Source organism: Cydia pomonella, chromosome 2, assembly GCF_033807575.1.
Source record: "Cydia pomonella isolate Wapato2018A chromosome 2, ilCydPomo1, whole genome shotgun sequence".
Lineage (NCBI taxonomy): Eukaryota > Metazoa > Arthropoda > Insecta > Lepidoptera > Tortricidae > Cydia > Cydia pomonella.
The window spans coordinates 34,231,524-34,246,443 of NC_084704.1; the positions used below are offsets into that span (position 1 = coordinate 34,231,524).

At 37.1% G+C, this 14,920-nt stretch overlaps 1 protein-coding gene across 2 annotated transcripts in view; it reads right to left on the bottom strand.

Moving 5' to 3' along the window:
• The window catches only part of LOC133515458 (pyrokinin-1 receptor-like), a 185,802-nt gene that overhangs the window by 62,534 nt on the left and 108,348 nt on the right, over positions 1–14,920 (bottom strand). For both annotated transcript variants that reach the window (XM_061848010.1, XM_061848011.1), the window contains exon 4: positions 6,580–6,687. In XM_061848010.1, the coding sequence (XP_061703994.1) occupies positions 6,580–6,687 (108 nt within the window). The remainder of the gene's footprint in view (positions 1–6,579; positions 6,688–14,920) is intronic.

Below are 14,920 nucleotides of genomic sequence, written 5' to 3' on the forward strand. Positions count from 1 at the left end.
GGGTACTGTTTAGGCTAACTTTATTGAGTATATAATTACGGTGAGACACCTCATTCGGTTGTCGTATGTTTCTTCTATCCTAATGAATGTTTTAATTATACGGAATTTTGACTCTTAGAGACTATACAACTCTAAGGATAATTTGATAAAAGTCATTTAGTTATGACATTTAGAGATATTTACACCTCTAAATAATTTTAGATTTTTTTTTGTATCTGTTTTTTTTTATTATTATTATATATTATTTTTGTAATTGTATTTTATACTTAATTGTTGATGTGCTTGTTTTTGTTTGTATGTAAATTCCATGTCGACGTGTAAAAGTGCCCTTGTGGCCTATTTGCTGAATAAATGTTGAAGTTGAAGTTGAAGTAAAATTGCGTGCTTGTGTTCAACTGATTTTCAATGAATAAATAGAATAAGCTAATAGAATAAAAATTAGTGTCCACGCTGATTCTACATCGAACAACTTAAGGTTGCCGTGGTTGTTACTTCAGTTCGTCGCCGATCTTCGAATTTCGGAGGCAATCGGCTGTCCGTGACGTCACTTTGGATGCGTCTGAACAAGGGGCCTGGTCATTGATGACTATCATTTGCGCCGTAACGAACGAAACGCCTCTCTCTCTATCGCACTAAGAGTGATAGAGACATTAGCGTTTCCTTCGCTACGGCGTAAACGATTGTCGTCTTAGCTATACTTGCCGCAAAACTAACGTGACTGAGATCATAATGCTATCTCCTTTACCCGTGTTAAGACCAACCAAGAGTGAAAGAGACTGAGTGAGAGAGCTGGCTGACACCAGAGGGCCTACCGCGAACCACGTTCGACGTGTTGTCTCCCTGTCACGCTTACGTACGAATTTACAAGTGCGACAGAGAGGCAACACGTCAAACGTGGTTCGCGGTATAGGCCCTCTGATCGCACAGTCGTCCCCAAAACGTCGGCGTATGACCGCCCCACACGGTGGACAGTCTCCACAGCAGGGACGCGGAAGAGACCTCTCACACCCTCACCTAAGGAAGTGTGTGGGTGTCGAATGAAACCCACACACTTTATAGTCGTTTTGTTTTTGTTTTAAATGTATCGTTCATTATTTTTATCAACTAACGAAAATGTCATATATATCGAAACGAAAGACTCGACCACAGCACTGCTTTTAAAAAATAAAAGACATTATAGGTAACTGTTTGCCTTATATTATAAATTACTATCTTAAATTATTTATTAATTATTTATCTAGAGCAGAGCCCAACTGGGGAAGTACCTCCACCTTACAGAAAACCGTAGCCAAATAACACTAGACCCTACTCATAGTGTTGTGTTCCTGCCGGTGAGTAAGGTTGCCAGACCTCAACGAGGGGGCGCTTTAGGGTAGGCAACGCGCATGTAACTCCTCTGGAGTTGCAGGCGTACATAGTCTACGGAGACTGCTTACCATCAGGCGGGCCGTATGCTTGTTAGCCACCGACGTAGTATAAAAAAAAAATTAATATCTAAAAAAATTAACATAAGTTATATTAAAGAAAAGCTAAATCTTGTTTTTAAGTATATGACCAATCCAATCATTACGGGATTTTATTTATAATTCCAAGGGGTTCACGTTTACGTTCTAGTAGAACGTAGAACGTAGAACGGTTCTACGGGCGTTGTCATATGTAAAATGTGCGACCTTAGATCTCACAGACTATTAACACATAAATGTACGAATTAGAACAGTACCCCTAGTGTAACTTTGATCGACATCATAACGTGACGAACGCGTTTGCGTTAAGTCTCATTTTGTATAGGATTTTGAGTTTCCAAAACGTTCCGCTTGGCGCGCTCTTTCTAAATCCAATACAAAATGAGACTAAACGCAAACGCGTACGTCACGTTTCGAAATCGAATTTATTTACACTAGGGGTACTGAGTAGATGACTTTTACGCTATAATGCGTAAAAGGCACTGGTCGTTTGTCGGGAGAGTGAGCGAATCGGCGAACAGTATTGTTAAAGCAGTGTATACAACCTGCTACTGTATGAGCAAGGTTTCCCCGCTGCACCTATATAATTAGCCTTAATTTTAATTGTATATTATAATTGTATATTTTATTTTATTTTATTGTATTAATCCGTGCTCGTTAGTTTGTTTAAGCCAATTAAATTCGTCTTTAGATCGTTAACAAAGTTAGGTGTAGACGTAAATTTTAATCTTTTTTGCATAAAAATGTGAATCCAAAACTCGTTATAGAAGTATTCGTACATTTATGTGATAAATGGGCCTGTTTAGAAATCATTTAATCAGCTGGAAACGCTGTCTGTACTTTTAACGATTTTTTCGGGGGAGGGGCACATCAAATGTATGGCTATTTGTACGTAATTTAATCGTATCGTAACATTTTTGGATTCATTTGAAATTTAATCCCCTGTCTGCGGGTGTTTATTATACTTGAAATGTACTCGAGATTACACTAAAAACACATTCTTTAAAATAAAACAGAAATTGTTGAAATCCGTTCACATGAAAAAGAATTATCCCTGAACCAACATAGGGAGCGTGCATGAACTATAGGAGGCAGCACAGGAGCCGTCAGATTTTTGGCGCGAGGCGTAAATGTGATGTTTATTGTTCCAATGTAGCCCACAAGATGGCAGAACCTACCATGCACAACAAAACACGTGACGTGTAAATTTACATGTTTATTGTTCCGATTCAGGCCACAAGATGGCAGACCCTCCAACGCGCACGGTCCCTATACATTACAGTTGGCGTAAATTATTTAGCCAATTGGCGGATAGATGGCGCTGTACACAATTATGCTAAGCATATTTCTGGTCAAAAGTCTTTCGTGATTATAGTAAATTGAGAAAATTGAAAGTTAGTACGTAACCCTCGGTGCGTGAGTTAAACAAATTCGTACTTGACCGGTTTTATTTAAATATTGCTACCTTTACTGATATTGACTCTTGTAATTCTAACCATTATTAAAGTTATATCTGAATATCAGATATTTAGATAGATTCAGATAAACGTCAATCCATACAATACATATAACCATTGGCCGAAGTTTTCGACAGAGGGTTAAGCTCTTAAAGGCGACCCCGGTTGTTAAATCCTCCAAGCGACAATACGTCAACGACAGCAACGTAATTTATTAAGAAAATATATATTTTCATCGTCCATTTTCCATTGCTAATCGCTGTATTGCTGTAGTCGTTTTTGAAATTTAACCTTTATGAAAACTAATTAATAGATCTGTACCTCTAGTGTAAATATTTTCGACAGCGAAACGTTACGTACGCGTTTGCGTTAAGTGTCATTTTGTATGAGATTTTTGACTTTCCAAAACGTCCCGCTTGGCGCGCTGTTCAAAAACCCATACAAAATGAGACTTAACGCAAACGCGTACGTAACGTTTCGCTGTCGAAAATATTTACACTAGGGGTACTGTTGTGTGGAAAATGTACAAAAATCATTGACATATATATCTAAGGACGGGCCTTACGGGCAATAAGAATGGAGCCAGTAGAGCGGTGTCACGCACACGAATTAAAGCCAATCGTGCAGTCTAACGCCGCAACGCGATTGGTCGACGAGTTCGCATCACGCGCGCGATTAGTCGCAACTAGTTGCATTAGACTGCACGATTGGCTCGAATTCGTTCTTGGATATATGTCAATGACATAAATCGTATAAATTGTCAGTGGAAAAACCTTACTAAATTAAAGTAAAATAATATCAGAGTTTTTATTTTAAATTTAAATAAAAAGAAACTTACTAATCAGGGGTTATCCATTAATTACATCACACGTTTAGGGGGAGGGAGGGGGTCAAGAAAATGTGACAAGGGGGAGGGGGGGAGTCACAAACTTTGTGACGTCACTTTAACTTCATCAGTATTTAATTTATTTTTATTCGCTGAACAATTAAATAACGAGTTTTTGGAACGATAATCGTTTTATGCGATTAATTTTCTTTCCTAATCGGTTTTGTGTTATAATTACTAATATTTCTTTTGCCAAAAATATTTTAATAAAATATTAATTCGATTGGCAGATTTTGTTGAAAAAAATTGCCAAAAATGTGACGTCACACCAGGAGGGAAGGGGTTTGCTAAATGTGACCAAGTGTGACAAGGAGGGGGGAGGGGTCAAAAAACCTAGAATTTCGTGTGATGTAATTAATGGATGACCCCTCACATAAAAAATCTTGAAGTTCACGCAAGTAGGTAATATAATAAGCTAAGCGGCAAAACTAAAACATATATTCTCTAAATAACGCTGAAGCGAATCCAAATGTTTTCATTGTGGAATTCTTTCGAAAACAATTTGTTAAAATCATAATCAAGTATTACAGATTTATAGCCGTTTTATTGTAATAATAAACTTTAATACCAAACACTAAAACACTTCAAAGCACAAGATATAAGGAAGGGAAATGTAAACATTCAGCAATTGAAACATTAAGGCGTCCTCTACTCTAACCTAAAAGCACAAAGAAAAATGATGATTCTCATGAAAACTTTCCGAGCAAAACCAATATTTTTACGAACGTTTTATGATCTGAACATTCGGCTTTTATCTTTAATGATTACAGCTATTTAGCTGTTTATAATAGGGCTGACAGTTTTGTAAATATTAACATCTGCTTCTGAAATGCAATCCCATCAAAAATACAAGGTGTGACAAAAATAGTGGAGATCCGTTTAAGGGGCTCCCCGCTGTTTTGAGTCGTTACTTCAATTATGAACCAATTTTCTTGTATCTCAATAACCGTTGGAAATAAATAAATTATTAAAATTTGGGGATCTAAACTTAATTTAAAAACTGTTTATTTGAAATTCTATCTATATTATGAAGCCGCCGTGCAGGTCAGGATCTCGACGACTCAAATAAAACTTCAATTTATAATGAAGTGTTAGGTATAATCTTCCAAAAGGTACTGGTTTACAAGGGTTCTTGCCAAAACGGTTAAATGTAGAAAGTGGGTGTTGATAGTATGGAGGATGATGAAAGAGTGATTTTGCAATATTTTATCAGTACAAATTAAAGGTGGTTTAAATTTAGATGCTTCTAATTGGCCGCGATACAGAATATGTGGAGCGCTCCTAATGGTGCTTTTGAAAAGCCACTGGATACTAGCCGAGCCCAACGGCTGCGTTTAGCTACTGCATTGGGAACATTTGTATATAATAATAAGTTGCATTCGCAACAATTACTATAAGTTACTTTTATAAGCGTAGTTATGAAGTATATTTTGACATAAAATATGCCAAAATCAATAATTAAAGTGAAAGCTTCTTATGGACGTTGGTCGTTTTTTTAGATGGGAAAAACCATTGAAATTGCGACACTGTTACCGTTAACGTAACCGACACCTCTTGAAGTGAAAAGCCTTCAAAGCCAAAGGTAAATGTTTTAAAAATAATACATTTTAAGTCAAACAATTATAGTTTTAATTTTACATGATTTTTTGTAAAAGACATAAAAAAAAAAAAGAAAAAAAAAATTATTAACGTAATTTTTGGTAGTAAGTATATATATATCGGTGCTTACACCTCCTTACTGTACTTGAAGGCCGATTCTAATTTAACAATTTGGGTTTGAACTGGTTTTGATATAACCTTGACGATTGTCTTGACGATGGGCACAAAAATACTTCCATATTTATTTATATACCCACGAAGAAATCTGTTGTTTTTGATTACTTTTCGCATCCCATCCACCTTTGTCATACTCGTTGTTAAACATAAGCTTGTCTCTTTCTCTTTCGATGTGCGGAATCACGTTAGCACGTGCACATTTCTCGCTTGCCCAGGTGTGACTAAAAGCAACTTGTACAATTTGTCACAAGGTAAGCGCTTCAATTTTGGAACGCCTATAACCTATCTTAAGTTATAAATCATTGTCTCACGTACGATTTGATTGTAATGGATTGTTATTCTTAATTTATTATTCTTACTTATGATTCTTAATTATCAAAAGCGCTGGTGGCCTAGCGGTAAGAGCGTGCGACTTGCAATCCGGAGGTCGCGGGTTCAAACCCCGGCTCGTACCAATGAGTTTTTCGGAACTTATGTACGAAATATCATTTGATATTTACCAGTCGCTTTTCGGTGAAGGAAAACATCGTGAGGAAACCGGACTAATCCTAACAAGGCCTAGTTTACCCTCTGGGTTGGAAGGTCAGATGGCAGTCGCTTTCGTAAAAACTAGTGCCTACGCCAAATCTTGGGATTAGTTGTCAAGCGGACCCCAGGCTCTCTTGAGCCGTGGCAAAATGCCGGGACAACGCGAGGAAGAAGAAGATTCTTAATTATTAATTTTGACATTACCAGTGGTGTAATGTTCGATAAAAATTGTATTTGAATGCATTGTATAATGTTTTATCTGCAAGTAAATATTGATTGATTGATTGTTACATCATTTCGCACGCATCAATCAGCGGCAGCCATTTTCATAATATTATTCTCCATAAAATAATATCAAAACCGTATCAAGTTCTTAAATCCGAATCGAGCTCATGGTTTCCGTGCAAGACACTTGGCTCAAAGCCAACAATAGACAATGATGGGTAAATTAGTTGATCTATCCGCTTACCTTGAAGGCATTTCTGAATTTATTGGACATGATGTTGTAGAGGAAGGGGTTGATGGCCGTCGACAGGAAATATAGTACCCCCGACAGGAACGTTAACACGATGTACACCTGAGGAATAAAATACACTTTGTTACTTTGTTGTTGTGTCTTTGAAGTTGAAGTTGAAGTTGAAGTTGAAGTTACTCTAAGTACAAATTAAAATATTTACAGTAGATAGGTATGGTGCTACTTTCCCGCACGCCTAACTTTGAATAAATAAATAAAAATGCTATTTATTACGAGTATGTTAAGTATAATAATTATGTGTAATACTGATTTAAAAAAAAATCACCCTGCATATGTTAAACGTTGGAAAAACACCCTCAAATAGACGGAGGTCCGAAAGCCAAATAAAATATGTTTACGGGACTGAGATCTCGAAACTTTGACCTCGATATACTGTTATTATGATGGGACGAACGCCATTTGATAAAGGAAATACCAGGCTCTAAGTATTATTGATTCTGAGAACATCGAGACATTCCTTTAATATTAAAAATGTTATATCGAAGATAACGGTCATAGTATTAAACTAAATAGTGGCTATGTGGGCTGTAGACCGAGATATAAGCTTAATAAGCTAAAACTATGTAAAAATAAAAATACAATACAAATCCTCTTTATTGCACCTCAGAATAAATGTACAATCAGATGCAGAGAAACGTGACCCCCCTGCATACAATCCGTCTATGCAGGGGGGTCACGTTTCTCTGCATCTGCCTGTTCACGGGAACACATATAATACATGAAGATAGAGGTAAACAACAGGCAGCTTTATCGCTACAGAGCGATCTCTTCCAGACAATCTTTAGTTAGTGGAGAAATGAAACTTTTAATTTAAATCTAATGCTTCGTTGAGTTTTTATTTATTATAAAATTTGTTTCAGGCAACAAGGCCCATTTACACATACCTTATATAAAATATTTTCCATGTCAATCCAGGGGGAAAAATAAGGACTAAATTTGTATGGGAAAGTGATCCCCTTTCCTCTTAATAGACTATCAATATCTTTTGATCTAGACTGCGTATAATCAAAATATTGTAATAGCTGTTAACATTTGATCATGCATTTGACATTTTATTTCAGTGACATGAAAGGAACAGCAATTTAGAAATCGAATTCGCCGGCAACACTGTTACGTTCTTTTTTCAAACTTCAATAGAATTCTAGGTATTGTCAAATTCTATTCGAGGCAATATTTTTCAGCGTTAGCGCTTCTGCTTTTGACGTGTCAAGTTTGTGACGGGTATTTAATCTATCTGTATTTTTTACTCTGCATTGCCGAAAGTTATGTTTATCGAGCAGGTTTATGTCATGTATATATCTGTAATAGAATTGGCACCGATATGGAGACAAAAACAATTATGTTAATACACAAAATAAACTTATGAAGTATCCCCGTTTTTACAGAGGGGGTAAAATATCAAAGGCTCAAATTGGGTACTTGACACATGTTGAATAGTATAACAAAATTTAGTTAAATGGATAGAAAATGACCCATCTATTATAAAAAAGTGGAATTTTTTTTTTTTTATTCAGATTATAAAAAAATACATGGCTCAGAAGTCTCAAAAAAAAAATTTTTTTTTTGTCTTTCAAAAATAGAAAAGAAAATAGTACCATTCGATTCCTTACATTTTATTGAAAAATAAATTGTATGACAACTATACACATAAACGCAATATTTGAGGGACAAAATGGCAATTTCCTTGATCTTCCATACATTTAGGACAGACTACGTCACATCACCTTATCATTTCTGACCTTTGTGTTGCTTAAATGCCGTGAGTCCTATATAGACATTTGATCCTCAGAAAAATCAAGATCGTTTGACATTATTTACAAAAAACAGTCAAGTAGCCAATTCTCAACTGCTGAAAGGTTAATCGGTTCAGATCCCTTACAGGGATAAGTTAGCTTTTGTGAAAATATTCTGTGTTTATGTCTTAAATTGGCTTATTATACAACAATAGTTATTTGTTATACAAGAAGCAAAGTTGTTGTTTAACAACTCGTGCCAATATTGATACCCGAGCATGCGAAAGTTTCCGAGATTGAACCACGAGTTTAGCGAGTAATTCTAATAGTGGAGTCTTGAGCGTTGCGAGGTTTCAAGGCACGAGGGTTAAACAATTTTGCTACAGAGTGAAACACAAAAATTTTCACCACACCAACGCGAGGAAAATACTAATATCAAACAAAATGAAACCAAATCAAATCCAAATTAACGTTATTAAATATTTATCATTCAAAATCATCATTTGCATTTGATTCGTAATATTTTACAGTTACTATGTTCCTCGTGTTCGTGTGGTGAAAAATGTTGTGTTTCATTTGGAAGCAAAGTTTGCTTACCCCTCGTGCGTTGAAACCCTTGCAACGCTCAAGATTCCACTTTTCGCTTGCTCGAGTATTAACCGAGTGATTAAACAACAACTTTGCCTCCTTGTAAATGTAGTACAACAGGATACAAGTGCAAAAAGTAGGAAATTCGTAATGAATGACGATAAATTAAAACACGTCCGACGTGTTTTAAATCGACACAAGTTGCGAATTACCTTTTCGCACGTGTATTGTAGGTACAACGTTTTAGTTTTACAGCATACATGGCCCTGTACATTTTGGACATACGCATACATTTATACTGCTAGTTACCGCACTAGGGCGGTAAATTAGTACCATGTGTACTGTAATAGTACATTACGATACAAGTGCGAAAAATAGGAAATTCGAAACAAGTGGCGACAAGTTAAAACACGACCAAAGGGAGTGTTTTAAATCGACACGAGTTGCGAATGACCTATTTGCACATGTATCGTACAACGTTTTACAGTGCATATGGCCCTTTAAATGTTCGACACAGTAACGTAATATGCTAATTTTCGCACTATTGCGGTAAAGTAGCACCATATGTACTGTAAAATATTATAACTTTTACTACTACTACTATAAATCGGTTAACAAAACAAACGCTTGCACTCTGTCCAGCGTGTCCAAATAATAAATCTAATAACGTAGAAACATCAAGTGTATAGTGCGTAATAATTATTATTAGTGCTGTCCTGTCATAACCGTAAAACTATTAAGTGCCTACTTAAGGCGAATAACGTTCAGTGGAGTCTTGAAAAGGCAAAATAGAGCTTGGAAATATTTACTTCATAATAAAGTTCCTGCTAAGTAATATGAGTTTTTTTTTAGTTCATTGTGTCTGACAATTTAGTGTAAAAAAACACACTAAATTCATAATAATTATGAAAATTATTTCATATAAATTATTTCTATAGGTGATACACTTAAATAAAGTGCGAGAAAAGAAAAGGCTTGGGCTATTCCACCGCTAGCCCGACGCGGATTGGGGACTTCACATGCATCTTTGAATTTCTTCGCACGATGCAGGTTTCCTCACGATATTAATGATATTTCGTACATAAGTTCCGAAAAGTCATTAGTACGAGCCAGGATTTAAACCCAGGACCTCCGGATTTATAGTCGGACACATTATCCACTAAGCCGAATCTATTATTATTAAGAAAATATTCCTTTGCCAAACTATAGGGGTAGTTATGTAAAAAGAAAGTTCTGAAAAGAATCGATGAACGACTTAATTAATATCGATCGATAGGACTAAAACTTTTTTTATATGAGTTAAAATTATGCGACTTACTCTTTAGCTTAAGATGTGTATTGATGGATATCTTAAGCTAAATGGACATTGAAGCATGATTTTCACGCAACCTATAGGCAATTAGACATCATAGTTCACACCTACGACCCGATTCGAAGATTAAGTAAGACAACTTTAAGATCTTGGAAAGATCTTTAAAAGATCTATACCTACACGACATGTCAAAATTGAGTTTTATTTCGAGTCCGTTATGATCCCAATAAGATCTATCTACGATATTTCTAACGTCAAAGTGACATTGGTTGCCCGAATCGAGCTGCTTCTGTCAATTATACGACATACAAACGATATCTAAATGAGAACTTATCGTTATCGTATGTCATTCTTCGAATCGGGCCGCTAGTCATCATCAGACGATGCGGCTATTGCAGACGATGTATGTTGTGACTAGGCAATTAGGCATGTTAGTTCACATCTAGTAGGTACTTATTGAAAGTTGAATGCATAAGTGAAATGTACCTAAATCATTAACTTTCATGATGTAATGATGTGTTTTGCACTTCGGTCTCGAAGGGGAAGCAAGAAAAAATACCGTGTTTAATAATAAACAGACGTACATTTATTCTACGAGTAACAATCTCCACACACAAATCCACAGAAAAATTACAAGAAAAGTTTAACACCTTAATACTCCTTCCTTGCCGTATCCGGCAATGGCGACTCCATCAACAATTCTTGTCCGGATTATGAAATGCCCTTATGTGGCTCGCAAAACCAAACTTTGTTTTGAAGATGCGGTCACACGATGCGCAATGGAGTTGTCCAGTCGAGTTGCGGGTGTATGTGTAGGAGGGCTTAGGTCGCGTCTTGCGGATATGACGCTTAGCATCTAGGTCTTCCAGACGCTGCTGCTCAAATTGAGCTACTTTCTTTTGAACACTAGAACGCCATTCCGATCTTTGCAATGCAATGCCCTCCCAGCAGTCAGTCGATATCCCGCAAGCGACGAGGTGGCGTTTGAGAACCTGCCTGCCTGCTGTTTGGGATGCCTGGTATTGAAGCACTGATCATGAAGCATCAGCTAAGGTGGTGTGGCCATGTCGTGCGTATGGAGAATGAGAGACTGCCCAAAGCAATTTTCTACTCGGAGCTCTCTTGTGGAAAACGGAAGCAGGGGGGCCAATACCTGCGACATAAAGACGTTCTCAAACACCTTAATACAACTACGTTGAACTAACGTTCGCTAGTTGACGGAGGTAACAGCGCCATCTACCGGGACATTGGGTAAATCAATTCCGGTATGCGTTTCGCACAGATGTTCACAGAAGAAACGCAAATTTTCTTGAACTTTTTACACCCATAAATTATTTAGCTTTGCATCATACTTTTTTATTTGTATTTTATTCTTTCAATGTGTTCACGTGTGCTTAAATAGTATCTAATATAATGGTTATGTAAAATAATAATATGTAGAAGGCACTAATATAAAGAAAAGTACAGTTTGGGCGCACCAAACTTCTCTTCTGAGCGGATCTCGCCTTAACACAGAGTCACAACGAGTTTATTACAAGCAGACATTTATTGCTCGCAGATTCTGCCATGTTTTTTTTTTTTTTTTTTTTTATTTAGAAAACAAACAGCCTTTTACAAATATGTCTAAAGTAAATGAACTAAAAATAGGCCTAAGGTTTCCTACATTACTAAGAAAACTATTACATGGAAATGTAAATTACGCAATTATAAATTACCGATTTAGTTGTGTGCTACATGCAAGTAAGTTAAGAAAACATACAAAAGTATGAAAAATATGACTGGAACCAAATTGATCAATTTCTAGAAAACAAAATTTGCCGAACTTTGTTCTTGAACACGGACAAACTATGAACAAAAATATCTATATCGTTAAGAGATTCATTATACAAATAACAAGTGCGCCTAAAGAAAGAGTTTTTAGCATACTGTGTGCCACAGGAGGAAATAGAAAATGTGGGTTTAGAACGTGAGTGAAAACGAGAGATTTTGAAGGAAACGCTATCTAATAAAAGGTTAGAATCTATGTGATTTCTAATAATTTTAAATAAAAATAAAACATCTAGATATGCTCTTCTTTTCTCCAATGGAGGGAGACTATGTTTAGCTGCTGACGAAAAATAATCACAGTTATAGCGGCCGGTTCTGTAATCAAGGGACTTACAAAAAATTTTCTGAATCCTTTCAAGTCGTGACTTATGAATGCCAAAATGTGGGCTCCAAACAACACTGCCAAACTCCAAAATACTACGGACGAAAGAGTAATACAAAACTTTTAACGTGAATGTACTTTTGAATGGATTTTATTTCTGTCACTCAGGAACTCGTACTACTAACTAACTAACTAACTATATACATATATATAACTAACTACTACTATCTATATGATGACGAGTGGACGCCACACTTCGAATGTCGTCGTTGATGTTCAGGTGCAGTGCAAAAAAAAAAAGTGCAGTGCCTGAGTGGTACTTACTAAATAGCTCCCGTTTGACTTATTCTGACAGTATCGTAACTACGGAACCCTACACTACTACGGAGCATGACCCGACATGCTCTTGGCCGATTTTTTGAGCTCAACGGCCTGATTCGAAGAATGAGATACGTTAACGATAAGTTATGGTGTAGATAAGTTCTCATTTAGATATCGTTGGTATGTCGTGTAATTGACAGAAACAGTTCGATTCGGGCAACCAATATCACTTTGACGCTAGAAATATCGATGATAGATCTTACTGGGATCACAGCGAAATCGAAATAAACGTTAATTTTGACATGTCGATTAGTTATCGATCTTTCCAAGATCTTAAACGTGTCATAATCATTCTTCGAATCGGGCCGCTAGTCAGTCTACAGTTATTTTAGTTCGTTGGTTTAACATATACTAGCTTCTCCTTCTTCATCCTCGCGTTGTCCCGGCATTTTGCCACGGCCCATGGGAGCCTGGGGTCCGCTTGACAACTAATCCCAAGATTTGGCGTAGGCACTAGTTTTTACGAAAGCGACTGCCATCTGACCTTCCAACCCAGAGGGTAAACTAGGCCTTGTTAGGATTTAGTCCGGTTTCCTCACGATGTTTTCCTTCACCGAAAAGCGACTGGTAAATATCAAATGATATTTCGTACATAAGTTCCGAAAAACTCATTGGTACAAGCCGGGGTTTGAACCCGCGACCTCCGGATTGCAAGTCGCACGCTCTTACCGCTAGGCCACCAGCGATTCGAAATATATCAGCAAAGGATGGGACCCAGAACGATTTTATCATGGCGGCTATTAAATCATTGTCATAACGTTATTATTACATGTCTTCGGGAAATGGGCTTTCATGATTTATCTGATGGCTTGAAATAGCCAGTTTCGGGTGACCTATTGTTGCCCACTGGGTATCAGTAAGCAAAGTAACTTAACTCCGTTTTTAATTTTATGCGTTAGAGGGAGCAAGTGATATTGCTATCTCATTTCACCGCATAGCTGCGTCCCTTAGACTGGCCTGCGCTGGGTCATCGTGTAGAGGAGCCATAAAAGTGATATTGACACCATCACGCATATAAACATTCGGACTTCGAGCAACACCGGGAAGGGAGACGGCATTCGTACTATTTCCCCTCTGCCGAAGCATAGGTACAACTGTACCTATGGCGGTGCATGTTGTGACTCGTCCATACACAAAAAGAGATAGAGGTTTGCAAGACTTGTCTTTGACGTGTGTCATTTTCTATTTGTGTCGTCATTACAGATTGGATTTTGTATGTAGTGAGTGAGAAGTGCGACTGTGTGCACGTTTCCCCCCGCAAAAAATGACAGAATGATTTGTTCGGTAAGATATCGCTTGGGCTCCCTTCCGACGTGTCGGAAGCCGCTGTTGCTCAAAACATTCGGATGACGACTGGCGCGCGGTTGTTTTATCAAAGAGAATTTGAAATATAGAGATGGATTGTCAAAGAAAATGTTGTAGCCACAGTAATGATTAAAACTTTTAGATCGCCATTTGAGTTTGAACCTTATTCTTTCAGTGATAAGTGTTAAATTTGTTAAATATCAAAAAGTGCCATCTTACCGGGCATCGGCTAAAGGTTGTGGCGCCATCGCTCGAAACGGTGCCATCATACCTTTGGCCTTTGATCTATTAGAAGGCGTCACTTTTTGATATTGCATGCGTGCACCCGCTGCGTGCACCCACCCACGCCACGCGGGCGCCCTTAGAATTAAAATGTACATTTGGATTGCGACTATAGTTCTAGACTCATATGTATGACAAATAATTAGAAGAGGAATAGTTTATTTTCTAAAAAATATTAAAAACATAATTACCAGGGCCCCCGCACTAGGTTACACCTGTATCGCGGGAAACCAGTTACACTTGTGTTGCTGAATTTCGTTAAGAGGGAAGAATAGCTTTGCGTATCTAACAAAATAATGGTACTTGTTCAATGAAATTCGGGGGAAGACGTGTTCCAGTAACTAAATCTTAACAAATCACTTTGATTTTGATGTCGATCGCTTCAGCATAATATATTCTAGGTTTATAGGTAGCAATTAAAAAAAAAAAAACTTTTTTTGTAGTGCAAGGTTGAAACAAAGTTAAACCTAAAAACCTAGTTTTTCATTGTGTCATTAACATACTAAAATCATGGAGAATGGAAAA